This window comes from Atractosteus spatula, chromosome 12, assembly GCF_055471065.1.
Source record: "Atractosteus spatula isolate fAtrSpa1 chromosome 12, fAtrSpa1.hap1, whole genome shotgun sequence".
NCBI lineage: Eukaryota > Metazoa > Chordata > Actinopteri > Semionotiformes > Lepisosteidae > Atractosteus > Atractosteus spatula.
Window position 1 is genome coordinate 15,835,345 of NC_142717.1, and position 18,465 is coordinate 15,853,809.

At 38.5% G+C, this 18,465-nt stretch overlaps 1 protein-coding gene across 2 annotated transcripts; it reads right to left on the reverse strand.

Annotated features, from left to right (window-relative positions):
• Positions 1-1,196: 1,196 nt before the first annotated feature.
• Positions 1,197-10,252, reverse strand: rbm24a (RNA binding motif protein 24a). Of its 2 annotated transcripts, XM_088929069.1 has the most exons (5): positions 9,829-10,231; positions 8,595-8,718; positions 8,087-8,141; positions 2,977-3,367; positions 1,197-2,478 (listed from the first exon to the last, which is right to left on the reverse strand). In XM_088929069.1, exons 1-4 carry the CDS (start codon positions 9,994-9,996, stop codon positions 3,022-3,024), a joined length of 693 nt encoding a protein of 230 aa, XP_088785195.1. In that variant the 5' UTR covers positions 9,997-10,231; the 3' UTR covers positions 1,197-2,478; positions 2,977-3,021. The 2 variants fall into 2 exon arrangements, with proteins under 2 accessions (XP_088785195.1, XP_088785194.1); XM_088929068.1 differs by having other exon boundaries at positions 1,197-3,367; positions 9,829-10,252.
• Between the last annotated feature and the right edge of the window lie 8,213 nt (positions 10,253-18,465).

Genomic DNA, 18,465 nt, shown 5'->3' on the forward strand with positions numbered 1-18,465 from the left:
CCAGAGATAAGCAACAAGATACATTTCAGCTCTTAAAGGGAATGTTCTTTACTGACAGGCTGAATGAACTGAACCATTGAAGTGTTGAGCAGAGAAGACAGCAACCCAGTGAACGTCTTCAGAATTAACAGTGTAATACAAACCAGAGAACACAAATGAAACTACATGGAGGGAAAAATGAGACGAGGAGGCACTTTTTGATACAAAGTGCTGTGGAAGTCTGTAACTAGCTGCCCACCCATGTTGTTCGAGCTGACACCCTGGTTTCTTCCCAGAAATTTCTGGATGAGTTCCTCAGCAGACAAATTAGCTACCATTGCCTCGTCTTGTTCTTAACTGTGCTTATGTGCATTGTTTGCCATTTTTGGATTTAGATGAAACATTTTATTTCTGATTCCATCATTATATGGTCTAAATGGCCTCCATAAAACTTCCTGTGCAATACAATATCAAATTAAATCACCAGTCTTTCTATTACATAATTTTGTAGCAACTCTAAAGTTGTTATACTAAGCAACTTATCCATATGGATAATTTTAGTGTAAAGTAACTAAGTCAATTTTCCCAGTAATGTCCTTAGTAATTTGTACGGTATTATCTGAAAGACAAAAGATCTAAGCAAAAAAAAAAGGAATTTACTGTATGTTAAACTACTTTTAAGACATTCTGGTAAAGAGTTTGATTAGGTAAGTCAGTGCAATTATGGAAACCTATTCAAAGGCCAGCAGTTCTCTGTGATTTAAGTCTCTATCCAACACTGAAACTAAGCTCCCAGACTGGCATTTTTTTTGCTGTTCATTCTCTTTTCTGGCAAGTTCCTCTTCCAGAACAGTGCTTCTAAACTGTCTGCTTTACGCAAAACCTTTACCCTCCATTCTAGTTGTGGAAAAAAGACCAGAAGAATCTTACCAAGAATCTTCAGAAAAGAGGAAAATTAAATTAATGATCCCTTTTGACGTCACTTGCAATATAAGCAATTTTTAATAAAGATTCGATATTGCAGCAACCTGCTTCTGTCAGTGAAAATTGATGTGTAACTTGAACTCAATTACAGCCGACTTCCCATATTTAAAATCACACTCATTTTCTGAATTGTAAATGTAAAAAAAAAAATTCAAGAGAAAATGTACAATGAAGTGCCATTAAACCTCCCTTTCATTAAAGTTGTATATTTCTCAAAAATAAATACAGCAAAATTAGGACTTACATATCATTTTTATTTTAATTCAGGTTAAATAAGTATTGAAATTCTGAAATTTTAAACTGAATACCAACAGGACCATTGCTTTTAAATTGTATAACACTGGCTGTATGCAGATGCTTTCTATTATCCATGATGTAAAAAGGATCTTTTAAAATATTTTTTCCCTTGTAAGAAATTGTTCAAGTATCAAAATTCCCAACAGTGTAAAACAGTCCATTTGAAAACGATTAACAATAAAAGCACAAGTACTTAGACTTCAGAAGACAACACCTTCTAATACATAAAGCAGCATTTGTGTTTTTTTTCCATTTTTTAAATACAAGGAGCATTGATACATCAAGAGGTCAGCATTTAAAATGTTTCACAGAAAAGCTACTAAACTAGCAAATATTTCATGTCAATTTCTAAAATTCAAAGGCAAAAATATCACTAAACAGTGCATACGTAATAGTATATACCTAGTCAACATTTTTCTCATTGAATACTTATTATGCTACAGGTAACTCCTACTAAATAATTTATAAGCCATGAGATGAAAACATAAGATTAATTTATACAGTACCGCAACTAAGTTCCCTTCCTTAGTGCGCAACATAGTCAAAATGCTCAAAATAAATATATTTTCTTTTAAATAGTATTACAAATAATATAAGGCACAGTAAGAACCACATTCTAATATTTATTTAACCCTTTAAAACATCAGTGCTGCTTTTAAACAAAATAAAGGTTTGCATAATACATCTTTTTGCAGTGAACAGAAATGTATTTTAACCTATCAGGATAAGAGTTGTATGGTAAGTTAACATACACAAGTCAGCTGAAATAGCATGTTTTAAAGGGTTAAGTTTCACATTTTTTTCTCCTGCATTTCATTCAAAAAGGCATGGACAGGTGCAATACATAAAAAGAGAAGTCTGTTGTCGTCAAGGGCTGATCCTGTTGCAGAATTGGAATAGCTGACACCAGTAGTTAAAGTTTCCCAAACGGACGGGGAGAGGGATTAAAATGTGACAGCTCATCAAACATACACAAGTGATGTGTTCTTTCCAGAGCTGTCTGTGTTATTGATTGTCCAGACAGCTGCTGCACCCTTTTATTCCGCACTGCTCACTCCAGAGTTCCACTCAGGCAGAACACAAAAGAGAAAGGAACTTTGGTGCCTGTCCGTCAATAATTTTTATCTGTTTTTTCATCGTCGTTATTATTTTGGAAACTGACAGATTGCCTTTAATTGTTCGGTGCCCTTTAAAAAGAGATATCAAACTTTTAGTTTCCTGAAACAAAAAAAAATTGCATAGGTCAAAATGAAAGTCAGAAAGGACATTCAGCATTTGGAAGAGCAAAAATAACTCGCATAGAATTAGATACATCTTATTATTATTTTACAGGCTTATTTCTATTATTCCCTGATCTGCAAATTTGTTAAATTAGCTGAAAAATACTGCATTTCCCTGATAACCAGAAAAATTAATGCACTTGTGAAGAACATACAACCGAGCCTTCAAACACTTTACCAATAATAAATAACTTATCTATTATATCAATTAGGGACATCTCTAAAAATGACCCAATTTTTTGCAGAAAGAAAACATCCATGTGTTCTTTTTACAGACAGCAGGATTTAAGATCAACTTTAACACTATGGTTTTTTGCTGTTTTTGTCTTTTAATAAATATCAAGTATGATAAAACAAAAAAGATAATATTCAGGTTTTTTATAAAGTTTTGTTTTCAGAATCACTGCAAGTTGGAAAGCCAAGAAATACCCCCCACCCAGCTCTCAAGGCCATTGCGGTTGTTACTGCAGATGTCCAGGTGCTATTGCATACGGTCAGTCTGCAGTTGCTGTGGTTGGTACTGCCCAAAGGCCGCGGCTGCGGCAGCCGCTGATCCAGGAGCTGCAGCTGCAAGGGGCTGCTGGACTGCGTAGCCATAGCCAGCAGTGGTCACGTAGCCGGCTGCTGCAGGGGAAGCTGCATAGGGGTACTGCTCATAGGCGGCGGCGGCAGCAGCAGTGGCAGCGGCTGAATACTGTGCATAGGCAGCACCAGTGTAGTCGATGTATGGAGAGGTGGCAGCTGCTGTAGCTGCAGCTGGCTGTACGTGTGGAATAACAACGCTGGGCTGTACAAAGGCCTGAGGATAGACATAATGGGCAGGGATCCTGCAGGGCAGAAAAAGTAGCCATCAGCATTTTTAAGATACAATACACAACAAAAACTTCAAATAAACCATTACATTTCAGAAAACTCCATGTAGTTGTTATTAGATACATAGGGTTGCCAAAATAGAAATTTATAAACGTTAAAATGACTTCTGTACACAGCTGCTATTGTATTGATTATAGTTTTTGGAAATAATGCTGCAGATAAACTTTTGACTCAGTTTGCACTGTGTGTCATGTGCACTTTGTGTTGCTTTTGTTTGCCTTGCTGTGTAAGCCATGCTTAGAGGGGAATGAATGGGCATTGTGGTAATGTCATTGCCATTTTGACAGCTGGATAGTTTTTCTCGCCTACCATTCCCTGGGTCTCATTAAACAAATCCCTTAGGATGTTATGAACAGTATTTGATTTAACAAGCACCCATCACAATGAGGGAGGACCTCCTGTTGCATGCCATCAGTTTATTTCACATTTATAATCCCTTCGTACTTCACCCTAATCAATATGACTCTCAACCTATTAATATTCACAGCAGCGTACTTTTCACTTCTGATTTTCACGTTTTTACATAAAGGGCTACTTTCAAAACCATACAATACAATAGTGCACCAACTAACAAAGGGTAGAAGCTCTATGCCTTCTCCAGAAGTGTTCGTTCTACGAATAAATACAATGGGTTAGCCACTGAGACACTTATGGTAATCTCAAATGAGTTCTAGGACAGCAGGTATTATAGTATATCACTAATACTGAAGAATTGTAAATATACTGTATAGCTGTAGAAAATAATTTGTCAGAAATGGTCTGGGTGTAGACAGATTTTATAAGTACTACTTTCATTATTAGAGCAGTTGTTATGAATGCTTGTTTTCACTGTGTGAATATCTCAAACATAGCAAAGCAAAAGTGCAGGGTTATGAGACAATACACCAGAATCAGTTTAATGATTTGAACTCAAAAGTGCCTCAATAATCCCACAACAAACTGTTGAAAGACATGTTGTTTATCAATTTTATTTACTTGAATCACTTTTTTCTATAATATGGGAAAATGCTCCAATTTCTTACAGCAACAACTTCAAAAAGGAAACGTAATTAATTCCACAAATTTCAAACCTGTAAAAAAAGAATAGTCTATTATGGCAACCCTATATAATTTGCATACTCAGCAATCCATTATGTAGTTCACAGCTGCACAACCCCGATCACCCTTATTAAAAAAAAAAAACAAAGAATGCAGGCGTCACAAAAATGTCAACACAAAATCCACAAGTGTCATATACACAGCAGAATCACTCATTAAAGACAAAAAAGAATACATCTAAAACTCCAGTGCAGCTCTCACTCTGTTTAAATTGTCATCCTTTGACAACAAAGCAGAAAAACTCAGCACTTGTGCATCTCAGTACACTGAAATGTCAAAAGCAATGTTATAGTCAAACACTTACACTTACACTGCAGGCCCTCAATATCTGCCCACTTACATAAAGCCAAAAGACACGAGTTAAAGAGTTAACAGATTGCTCAGCTACAAAAGGCCATGATACTTCTTTGTAAAGCAAAGAAGTGAAATATCTGTGTGAACAGCTTAACTTAATAAAAAACACTTTTAAAATGTAAAATTTTAGGTTTATCAACTTCCAAAGTAAAGGAATTTACATTTCCCTTACCTGTGTATCTGAAAGTTTATTTACAGTTAAGACTGAAGACATTGGAAAGTTACAACATGTAAAGCACAATTAATGGGTATAGTGTTTAAAGGAACAGTCCTTATTAAAATATTTACTGAAAGCCCCCCTGTCTTTTAACATAAAATATGCAAAGGTTTCTTAAATAATGGGTTGCAAACAGTCGCCATTACTAAGCAATAAACCAATGCAATGAAAATGGATTGCCTTGCCGATTGGTTTTAAATTTTATTTGTAGCTAAATGTTATTATTTTAAACTGACTTGATTTGTCTTTCTGTATTACACTGAGAAAATTAGTTCATAAATGAAAGTTGTTTTTTCAGATTTTTTATGTTTCCAAAACTTCTGGTAAATTTCACAACATGGCCCTCTACTATTTACAGTAAAAGAAAAAGCGACAGCAAGATAAATGGCTACAGGTGCTTGTGTACAGTTAGCACACAACCCCCTTAAAGTGTTTTTTTTAAATTAAACTCTGGAGCACAGGGAACAGGTGGTGGGGCAAGAAATCTTATCTGTCAAGCTAAGTCATATGGGAATCAGAAGCACAGAGTCTGGCAGTGTGCTCTTTAGCACCCCACTGACTGACAGGGAGGGCTGAAGCAGAGCTATTTTTATTCTGGTATCATCCAAAAGGCTGTATAAGGTCAAAGGGAATATGTTTCCATACAAGAGATATTCCTTGTATGTTCTGGAATTCCTTTTCCACTCTTAACCCACCCTGTGCCATTTCTTAATCTCCCTCTTTCTTGTACTCTCATACAGATGAAGACCTCATCTTGCTAAATGAAAAAATGCTCCGACATATACTTTAGGTTGGTTGTTCTCAAAGAAAAGGCTGCCAAGTATGAAAATTAAAAAAAGACATGTTAAATTATATATCACTTCTCAACATAATAACCCTGCTTTTCTTACCACAGAGTGTGGATAGTTATTCTTTATTAAATTAAACGCCTGTCATTCAATGTCAGGAACTGTCTTTTGTGTGCTACAGATAAAACTTTTATGTAAACACATTCTTAGAAAATTTGCAGTTTTCAAACTGGAAGAAGTTTTTTTCTTAATTAGAAAAAGAACACAAAACAATCCAAACTTGCAGATTGACCCAGCATTTGTGTAATACTGCATGCTCCTCAATATAAATTTATTTTTAAGGCTGACCTCAGTGGTCTTTGAAAGTTCAGTGCTATATAAAGACTCTTTGTCAATCACATGGGTAACCATTAAGGAAATATTAATTCTGCTATTCCACTGACCACCTGTTGTTTTTTTCTGGGTTTAAGTCATCCATTATTTATCACAGTGAAACAGATCTAATTTTCCAAATTAATTTGAGAAAGGGAGTAATTTAACATCAACAATGAGTTATTAATACATTTGATACAACATTTAAATTGTTTTTTTGATGTTGAATTGTTTATGTGTATAGCCCTGGTGTTCAGCTACTGTATTGTTAATGTTTCACCTCAATGACAGCCACAATGTTTCAAAACTACTGATTCACTTTGTGCACTCAATATTTTCTATGTACAGAAATATGTGGTTTAGAACAGAGGAAACATTTGAGACAAAAAACATCTCTATTGCTTTTCTTTCTACATGCTAATAATATAAATCTCCCTTGCATTATAAAGGCCAGGGATGTAATAGTATTAAATACATGTATTTTTTGCAATATTTCAAAAGTGTGATATGTTCTACAATAAAAACAACACACCAATATATACGCAGAATATCTGTCCATGATTTAAAAAACTTTTACCCTGTTAGTATGCTGTTAGTCTAAGGAGGACAATGCTTAATAAATACCACTACCAGATGCCCCCCAGCTATTCTGTATTATGGTATTTCAATGATTTATAACAAAAGCCTCTCTTTCACCAAACACACAACAGTTCCATGTATACAATAAAGATTAAACTCTACAGTGGATTTAGAATCTGTGTTTTTACACCTCCTAACCAATGCCTGACAAACAGCAGAGCTACAGGAGCTCTTTGGTAGTGGGCTATCTCTACAATGTCAGACATACAGGGAATAAAGACACACACTGAACCTGAAGTATTTACAAAGAGAAACTAAAGGGAGACCAGGGAAGCAAGGCATCCCCTTCTAAGGAGGTGACAGTGTAAGCATGTAGTTAATAGAAGGGAACAAACCAACATCAAAACCAAAAGAAATGGAAAGAAAATTCCCGCAACATGCAAGCAACACGTGAAATATTCGTCATCAACTTCACACAGAAAGTTTGCACTCACTCCAACAAAAAATACTTGTTAAACAACAAAAAAGAAATTGCAGGCTGCAGCATAAAAAGCATAAAAACAAAAAAGACCATTTTCTCCCCATGGGCAAAGTCAACACTCCTCAACAAAAATGAAAAAAAAAACCCAAATCCTTAATTCAGCTTTTTTCCATTAAATAAAAGCACACAGTTTAGCTATCAACACCACTTCATTACAGTAAGAAAGCACACACAGGTCTATTGACTATTAAAAGAAAAAACATACATGCATCGTTAATCACCATTTTAGCTTGTTTGTGTGTGTTTGAGTCTACTGGTAACAGTTTTAGATCTGCTCAATGCGGATCAGAGCTATTCCACCTCATATCATCATATCCTTCTCATGACATCAGTTATCTTAACTGTAAACGATCCTGTCAGATCAGAAAGAAATAGATAACATTGAGTCAAGCTTGAATGAGAACATGTGGACTTCCATAAAAACACACCTCTTTGCACAACACATATTAATGATTTGGTGGTCATTTTCACTAGGCTCAAATTAAGGTTGACAACAGTACTTGACTCAGGCACATGATTATAATAACTTATTCTTGTTAACCAAAACATACTACTGTACAAGAAAATTTAACATTTTGAAAAGGAAACAGAAAAAAAATAATTTAAAATTAATATTTCCACATACAGTTCTGAGTTTCCACAGAAAAAGTTCATGTACAGAATATAGAACATTTAGAGTGCTATTTATAAAATACAGTATTTATGTTCAAGGACAACAACATACCCATAAGGCCGCTGGATGAATGCAGGTGGGAATTGCTGAACACCAAAGGTAAAACCTAAAACATAAGACATGTTTTAAAAGAAACCAATACACCCAATTATTATGATATTTTAAATGTAATAAAAAAACACTTACTATTTAGCAAATTACAGAACCTGTATATATACTGTTTACCAAAGTGGTTTAAGATTAGCCATTTGCTTTTTTGCCAACAAAAAGCTAATTTTATGTAAAATCTTTTCTGCACAATCTACAATCCTAAAGCAACAAAGTATTTGAAACGTCAGGTCACATCAAATGTTTCATCTGCATTTTGAAACAGGGTGAAGTGAATTTACTAACAGTGTTTAAAAAGTTCATATTTTCTTGACGTATGCAGTTTTATTTTGATGTATTAATTATACAGTTACACTACTGCATCTCACAGATTTGAAGGATCTGAGGGATTTAAAATTCTTTTGACACAGATTAGATCCTCAGCCATCTTAAAAGGAAGTGGTCTTCTCACCTGGTTGCATTACCCTTGGTTTAGCTCCTAGATACGCCAAGTTGACATTTGCTTTCCTGCCATCTATGATAGGATTGGGATCTTTACAGGCCCTTTCAGCAGCAGCTCTGTCAGCCATGGTGACCTCAAAGACACAAACAATATCATGGGAACCCATTCCTACAATGGCGATACAGTATTTATTAAGAAATACAGGGGAAAAACACTCTTCTTTAGAATTGTGAACTCAGAGAACACTACAGAGAAAGAGTATATACCACTACGCATGCTGAAAACCGAGAATCCCTTATTTTTTGCTAATAACCAAAATAATATTGGTGTTTGGATATGCAAGTGTATACACTATTCAGTGCTATTTATTTTAGGAGTATAGCTATTATACATTTTGCAGTCAATCTGCAAATAGTGCATTTGTAATTTAGTATGATTTTGTAAACTAATCTTACATGAAAATTGTGTTCATTCTTTTATAACCAAAAAACTAGGGGAAAAATCATATCCCTACACATAAGTCCTTCTTGTTAAATGACTGAAATATTTACATCCTTGTTAACACACATTTAGATAATTTTGGATGACAAATTATCAGCAGAATACCGGAACATGATCTAAAGGCTTGTATAGCATTTCTCATCATGTATTATCATTTAAGGTTTACACGCAAGCTCAATAACACTTAAACGAAATGACTCAAAATCAAAAGCAATGACAGTTATGACGTCATTATTTAATAATTCTCGTTCAGATTAGTAAGCATCTGCACTTCATAAACAAACAGAAGGAGCAAACAGAGAACGAACAACAGCAGTTTTCCCATGTTTTCCACCACGGCAAATTATCCCGAAAGGTATTTATATCTGCGTTTTTTTAATTATTCGTAAGCACAATTAACCATCATTGTTTACCAGAGGAACAAGTAAATGTTTATTCCCTTCTGAAAAGAGAAGAAAAACAACGTTTCGGCTGTGGAGCCTTCTTTGGCTGATATGGTTTACTAGAGCTACTCTTAACATTGGCCATCTTAACGCAACTTGACGGAGTTTTTTTTCCTACATCACCTTTTTCAGGTACTCGGTAACGAGACCCTCAGCTTTCCACTAAAACCCCAAAAGTGTGAACGAAAAAGAAACATCTCCGAGTGCGATTTTGAAGGTCTGATTAAACTAATCAATCTGTCTCGACTTAGCACTTGCAACGGCAATTAAAGTTGCAGATGAGCATATTAAATACTTACGAATCCATATCCCCTGGATTTGCCTGTTTGCCGGTCAGTAATGACTACGGCTTCCTCTATTTCACCAAACACTTCGAAATATTTCCTGAGACTCGAGTCCGTTGTATGATAAGGTAAACCTCCAACAAAAATCTTGGTGTAAGTAGTGTCCTTCTGAGTGGTGTGCATCTTCAGAAAGCAGTAGTGCAAAACAAGTCAAAGGAAGAAAAACAGTGCCACTTGTTTATATCAGGTATTAATATTCCTATTAAAAACAACTAGTAAGTAAATAGAACTGGAGACAGAACTTCGAGAACAAAATCGAGGTAGATGAATTTTTAACACTGGAAAAAGAATAGATTGTCCAGAACAACTGCGAGCAACTTTGCTTCTCCTTGATTCTGTTGTATCTGGTTTCCCCCTGACCCATTCCTCTAATGAACTCATGGAAACTCCACCCTGTTTGAAAGCAGAGGGAGGAATCGGACACAAATTCCTCCCCACCCACAGCACACTTCGGCAGCCAGCTGTTAAACCGCTGAACGGCTGGTTTGTTCGCTGGGTAACCACTTTGATGGTGAGGCTATTGTCAATACTAGTGCTCCTTACAATGGTCACTGATATAAGAGCTTGAATATTATATATCATATACCTTAACTCAATCCAAATAAAGTTAACAACTGTTTGTCCAAATCCAAATGTGAACTTCATCTTATTAAACATAATTACAGGTATTTAGACAGAATATAATAGTACCCTCCTTCAGGTACAGTTTTCAGGTTGTGTTATGTTGAAATGTAGTTTGGACGCATTTTAATGTCACCCATTGCTGTGCACAGTTAATTGTTAAAATGTAAATCAACACCCAGTAGATGTTATCTGACAAACAACATTAAAACTTCATGATGTGTAAATAATTAACTTTTAACTTGTTTAATTTTAATTTTCAGAATTTAGTTTTTACTTGCAATGGACTGGCACCAGGGTGTACTTTCTCCCTAAACCCTAAAAGGATAGGCTCTGGGATATTTCAACACAGGTGGCACAGTGACACAGTGTGTAACAGTGTTGGGGCCCTGAGTTAAATTCCTGGGGTGATATACATGTGAAGTTTGTATGTTTTCTGTATGTTTGATGTTCGAACAACATGCTGGTACTATAAGTTAATTGGCTCCTGGGATAATTGGACCTTGGGTGAGTGTGTACATGTCTGTTTCTGTGTGTGCCCGGAGATGGACTGGTGTCCTGTTCTGTGTGTATTCTACATTCCGCCCAATGCATGCTCCAGATTCTCCATGACCCTGAGTTGGCTGAAGCAGTGAGGAAATGATTTAAATAATAATAATAATTATCATCATCGTCATCATCATCATCTTTATTGAGATCTCACAGAACTACTGAATATGGTAATTGTTGGTATATGTCTAGAAATCTTAAGTCTAAAATTGTTTTTTATCATTTTAACCAAGCAAAATATAACATAATCAGACAGAGTTTAACTTCATGGGCAAACCAGTTAAATCGGTAGATTAAATTTGTGGGACAGGCTTCCCAGCCATGTGGTTGAAGCCCAGACTGGGCTCGTTATACAAAAGGCTGGATGAAATTTTAAATGCACTTATCTACTTAAAGTACTAAACTAGTAATTTAAACTCAATGGTGTCCTGTTATTTTCAGTCTTTCTTATACTCAACTTAGACTCATGTATTAAATGTGTCTGTAAATTTGATTTTGTAATTTTTAGAATGCCAACTGTGAAAGTAATACCATTTTTATTAATAATAATATTGCTAAATTACTTAATATTAAGTATTACTACTTCTGCTATAATGCTGCTAAAGAATTTCTTGCATTTACTATATAGTGTTTATATGGCTTTTCATTGCAAAAGATCCCAAAGAACTTTCCATACAATATATGATGGGACCCACTTCATCATTATTTAAATGAAGCACCCATCTGAGTGAAGCTGTTCCACTGCAGAATAGATTAGGTAAAGAAGTGAGAAATTGCAATAAGGGAGAGCACATTGTGCTTAATAGAACAATTAAATAAGTAGAATTTAATTAGGAGTAACACCTCTACTGATGGAGTAGCATATTGTTTACAGAAAATTCTTAGCTTAGAAATTAACTCTGTGACAGTAGCCACTATTTATATAGCAAATAGATAGCTAATGACTTACCAATGATTACCTACCAATTTTAGATAAGTGTTTATCATTCTAAACACTGTACCACTATTGTGTTAATACTTCTCTCCATTACATCACTTATATCCTTAGTATTTCAAAAAGATAAAATTATTTAAGAAAACTGTTAGCCAACCTGGTATGGAATACATTAAATATTAAATCTTTACATTTTTAGAGTGAACAGCAATACTATACAGTTTTCATATGTAGTTAATATTTGACAACAACTCTTTTAAAGCAGCTAGCCTGAGGGGTCTGTCACCTGCAGGTATCTGCTTTTGAATGTGGTCAGCTATTATTTGGATAAATAAACCAGTAGCAGACAGTCTGACAATCTACCAAATGTTACTAGCACCTTAATCCAGCAACTTGATCAAGGAATGTATCTTGTGGCTTTGTAAATTATTCATTAGGTGCCATATGCCTATCATGCCAAATAAAAGTAGGTGCATTAAAGTGAGTCATCATGTTACAGAACATAACAAAGAAGGCCAGATTATGTTGCTGGCTGCTACCTTAGTTTCATTCCATATTGAAGCAGCACCTGAGGAACAGTGCACAGGGAGCAGAACTGCTTTAGCTTCCATTTGAAACTTGCTGTCCAGAAAAATAAGCAAGAATTCAGAATTTAATTCTGCACTGTGGACTGGAGCCCTTGATTTCCTGACAATCTTAAAGAAAAAATAACAAGTTCAAATTTTGAAATGTGCCATTTTCTTAATTTTACAAAGGGTTATTATTAGATTGAGTTCTAATGAAAGGTCATGAGGGATGTTGACAGCCAAGCTAATTAAACAACTCACAACTCATCCTGACAGAATTGCCTCAGTTTCACATATAAACCATACTTCACCCTCTACTCCTTGCTTTTTGCATCACACAGTCCGGGCTCTACCCCAATTTACCATAACCTTATCACATCTCACTTCCCCATGGATCTTCATGGACAACAAACTCCTAGGTAGTATCCAGGAATTACCTACTCACCACAATAACCTTCTACTTCTCTTTCTGCTGTACAGCCACCTCAATCACCTGCCTTTTCATCTCAGCACAGCTCATTTCCCGGTCAGACCTTGCAGGCTTCTACATATCGTTAAAGATTATGGTTATGATGATTATTCATTACTGGCAAACTCTCCAGGAATCCTCAGTCTCAGACATAAACATTTGCAGCGCAGTATCCGTGTATTCGCACCTTGTTCATCCAGCTCCTCTCCTGTCATCGCCAACTGAACCATAACAAAGCTTTAAAGAATGCTTCAATTGCATGAAATCCCTTTCAAAAGAAATACTGTACCTCCAAATGATCTTTTTTTCTCTATAACTAGCTAATATCTACAGCAAGCAAGCTTCAGATGTTCAGCATTCCTCTGCACCCTCTAATGATGTCACCCGTGCTAATAATCCCATTCTCAGCTCCGACTTTCCCTGCATTATGTCATGATCAACCACACTCTTTCTCTTATCAAGATGATGGGCCCAGGAGCTTGGCATGCTAAAGTTGACTACTCTTTTATCTCTCAAGACATCTCTCGATGCCTCTCAAACCTGACTTCTAGCACCTCTTTGGAGTTTGTTGGTGGCATGTATTCTAAATTCTACTTTGCAATTTGTCTAACCTTTGGTTGCAACAAATCTTTGACACCTTAGCTGAACCTTTCTATTTTGAATAACTACAACCTCCTCTTTCTTATCCTTCTTCTCAATGATTTGCCTTATCATCAATTTTCCTCACACATCCTCAACAAGAACCTCATCCACCTTTATTTCTGTTTTAGAAAAACTGGGGGTGTGTCCTGCTCTGGACAAAATATCTGGTCTCTCCCAAATTACTGAATTCCTCAGGATCATTCACAATTCTATTTTTCTGCTTCCCTGCCTTGCAACAAGCTTGTGTGCACATTTCTACACACTCTTCTACTAAGTTTTGCATTAAAATGGAACTCCTATCCCTGCTGGGCCACCTTAATTATGCTATGCAAATCATTCCTCAAGCCCCATCATTTATTTCCTCCCATCTCGATTTCACTTTTTCACTGTCCTTCCTTTATCATTATGTAGACATTTATGCGACCTGCAAAACTGAACTCCAGTTATGGAAATTGTTCTTTGCCAACTGGAAAATAATCTCCCACCTTTACAACGATTTATTGATTTATCCAACTCCATGCAGTTTCACGCCTTATCTGGAGCATCTCCTATCAACTCCCTGTTTGTTCATGAGAAAAACCTTATCTTGACCCACGCCTGGTTTCTCTTTCACCTCCATAAAGTACTATTAAATGCTGGATTTCCTCCTTAACAATTCTCTGGTCGTTCCTTCAGGATGGGGTCTACTTCCTCCACCACTTGCCAAAGCTTATGTTATTAAACAACTTGGGTGCAGGTCCTCAGAGGCCTATCATGGATACATTAAAACCTACTCCAACATCCTCAAACGAGCATTCTTCCTCCTGGAATGAGTTTAGGACAATGATCACACCTTGTCTTCTCCACTGGTGGTTGGGGTCCTGCTTGATTCTTTTGGGGGTCCTAGTCTCCCCGTCCTACGGCCAGGAGGTGAGCCCTCGGCCAAGAGGGTGAAGCCAAAGTTTTCACAAAATTCAATAAATTAATCTGTAACTCCACAGTTTACGGCTGCTTTCATTCCTCATTAATTTATTAAGTCAGTGATTAGCTGAGCATTGCTTAGCTAAAGAATGTTGAATTGGTCTATTTTGGGTAGAGAGAGATGTTGAATGATCACACTGAAGTTTACTTATAGACTGGGATGTATTGAAACAGGCAGGGTAAGACCTACTAGGTTGGAGGCAAGCACTATAAAAGTGGAAATTATTCTTGCTGCCCACAAATAAATCTATTAAAAGATAGAAATGGGGTTTATGGTGTTGTGATGATGGAGATCCTATAGACCTTAGATCCATAACCCTGAATAGGTTTAAAGAAGTACGTCAACCACACATACATCAAAGAATCTCAGACTGCTGCCATAAGTTAGATGTCTGGTTCTAGAGGTAACATTGCTCCATTTATATAACATTGGGAGGCCTACATAGCTCAAGGATGAAGGACCAGAACACAGTCTCCTCAAGTAATGGAGTGTATTTATGTGTTTTGTTGTATTTTGTTGTATCTAGTTTAAATTCATTATAACATTTTAAAGTAAAAGTGTTATTGTAACTTTTTCATTTTTTAAGTATTTTCATAATTTACTATGTGGTACTTCATCCCAAACCATGTTCAGTATAGGAAAAGACACACATCATAAACCGCTGAAGTGCATCATTTACCTGGGCTCTGGGTGTCAGCCAATATGCAGCAGTAACCCCACTACAGTAATGTGAGTGGAAAAGTGAAATCTTACTTCTCCAACTCAATTAATTGGAAAATGTGGTGTGATTGTGTCGGTAGAGTTATGAGGCGGCCTGAGCACCGGCAGAGCGTGTGATGTCTTCCCTGCGGTGTGCCGGTGTGTTGTCATCTGCAGAGATTTTGGCTCTCTGGTACAGGAGAGAAATCTTTCTCTAAGTGGAGGAATTAGTTTGTGTCGCCTGTGAGGGGAACACATTTGGTTCTATCGTGAACGCCATCTGCGGGAGTGTGGGGATCTTAAATCGCCACGCTGATTGGCGTCAGGTGTGGAAGCTGCACATTTCCACTCGCCGCTGAATAGGAAGTGCAGTGGGAGGTGTGTTCCACTGTCACATACCCTCCCCCTCAGCTTGGAGGTGATCCCCTAAATGTCCACTTGATGTTGTTGGGAGAGAGCATCCGCGTTTCGGTGAGCAAACCCCGCCCGGTTTTGTACCATGAAACGATAAGGTTGTAGTGCAAGGAACCACCTGGTCACCCGGGCATTTTTCTCTTTATTAGACTTCATCCAGGTGAGCGGTGCATGATCTGTAACGAGGGTGAATTCCCTGCCCAACAGGTAATACCTCAGCGTTTCAATTGCCCACTTGACCGTCAGACACTCTTTCTCCACCACAGCATATTTTTGCTCCCAGGGCAGTAGCTTTCTGCTCAGGTATAGGACAGGATGTTCTTCGCCATTAAATTCCTGAGATAGGACTACCCCTATGCCCTTTTCGGAGGCATCCATTTGAAGGATGAACCTCTGTTGAAAGTTCGGGATCCTTAAGACTGGATCCTGGCATAAAGCGACCTTGAGTTTACTAAAGGCTTTAGCCGCTTCCTGTGTCCAGCGCACGGTCTGGAGAGCTACCGCGCGTGTGAAATCGGTTTAGGGATGCAGCTCTCTTGGCAAGGTTGGGAATAAACCATCCGTAATAATTTAAAAGCCCCAGGAAAGCCTTGATTTGGGTCTTCGATTTTGGTATCGGCCAGTCCCAGATGGCCTCTATCTTGTCCAACTGAAGCCGGATTTTTCCCTCTCCCACAATGTACCCGAGGTATTTGGTGGATGTGAACCCAAACCGGCTTTTCTTGGGGTTAATATTCCGGCCCAGCCTCCTCCAGTGAAGAGAGGAGGACCTGGCAATGTTCCAAATATGCTGGCCAAGATTCACTGAAAATAACCAGGTCATCCAGGTAGGCGGCCGCATAGTGGAGATGGGGTCTCAGAAGGCGGTCCATCAGGCGTTGAAAGGTGGCGGGGGCTCCATGGAGTCCGCACTTTGTACTGGTAAAGCCCCAGAGGAGTCGAAAAAGCGGTCTTCGGCTTTGTTGGGCTTGACAGGGGGATTTGGCAATAACCTTTTGTAAGGTCTAAGGTGGTAATGAATTTGGCCTTGCCCAGCTTCTCCAGGAGCTCATCTATCCGGGGCATCAGGTAAGCATCAAAATGGGAGACGTCATTGAGTTTCCTGAAGTCATTGCAGAAGCGCCAGGAGCCATCAGGCTTCGGGATGAGCACAATGGGGCTGGACCAGGGGCTGTGGCTTTCCTCGATGATTTCCAGCTCCAACATCCTCTGGACTTCCTCCTCATGATCTCCTCATGCTTCACTTCGGGTACCCGGTAAGGGGGCACCAGTACAACATCTCCAGGGGGTGTCTTGACGTGATGCTGTACCAACTGTGTCCACCCCAGCAGATCTGAAAAGAACTTTGTGAAAGATCCTTTGCCGCGCTGAACGATCATAGTACTCCTTTTGTTTGCCTTGCGCTCGCTGTAGGTGTTCTGCCACTAGTGGCTTCAGCTGTGCAAGCCTGTCCTGAAGGGAATGGACATAGTCGAGCACACTGTGGGAGGACAAGCGCTGCGACTCCCAAACCTCCCGGGCGACATCTAAGATTCCTCAAGGTTGTCTCCCATATAATAAGTCGAAGGGGGAGAACCCTGTGGAGGCCTGGGGTACCTCTCGGATGGCAAACATCAGGAGAGGGAGGATTAAGTCCCAATCTTTCCTGTTGGCTTGCAAGACCTTTTTTAGCATCTGCTTCAGGGTTTTATTAAATCTTTCCACCAGCCTGTCTGTTAGTGAATGCTGTACTGAAGTTCTCAGAAATTTTATGTTCAGGATATAACAAAGATTTATGTTAGCTATCTCCTGCATCAGGCGTGAAGTGAATGGAGTCCCTTGGTCAGTTAATATTTCTTTTGGCAAGCCGAAACAGGTGAAGAGATTTACCATCTCTTTAGCGATGCTGGTGGTGATGGCCCTACGTAGTGGTATCGCCTCCGGATACCTGGAAGCGTAATCCACTATCACGAGGATATATTCATGTCCCCAGGCGGATTTAGGAAGGGACCTACTATATCCATGGCGATGCAAACGAAGGGCTCGTCACTGACCGGCAGGGGCTGTAATGGTGCTCGGAACTATGGTTTCGGGGCGGTTAGCTGACAGTCAGGGCAAGATGTACAAAAGCGCCTGACTTCAGCGTATACTCCTGGCCAGAAGAACCTTTTCAGGACTCGCTCCCGGGTTTTGTCTACACCCAGGTGTGCTCCCAACAGATCTGTGTGCGCCACGTGGAGGACAAACCGGCAGTGTTTCGAGGGAACCAGAAGATGCTCCTGATTGGGACCGTTACATTGGTATACCAGGTCATTCTTTACAATAAAAGAATCCTTTCCATTCAATTGCCTGGGATCGGGCATGGGCCAGGGTAGGGTCCTCTGCTTGGTCTTGAGGGAAGTCTGTAGTTAGGATGCCCATTTCCCAGTTGTCAAGGGGGTCCGTAGATGGCCCGGCTTGCTTAGATCTAGGGGGGCGAAGACGGCGAGGCAGATGCATTAGTATTAATTTGGGTAACACCCCCTTTCCTTTTGCACTTCCCCAGGGCGCAAATGCCTACCTCTGGCTTGGAGTTTTTTTGGCGTTTTGGTTTCTTTGCCAAGTCGCAGTTCAATTTAGAGCTGTTTCCAGAGTACAGCTCACTGAACAGGGGGAAATTCCTTCCGAGAATCAGGGGGTGTGGCAGCCCCTGTACTATGGCAGCTGTGATCACTACCGTCCGCCCTCTAAAATGAAGCCGTAGGCGGGCTACCGGGTG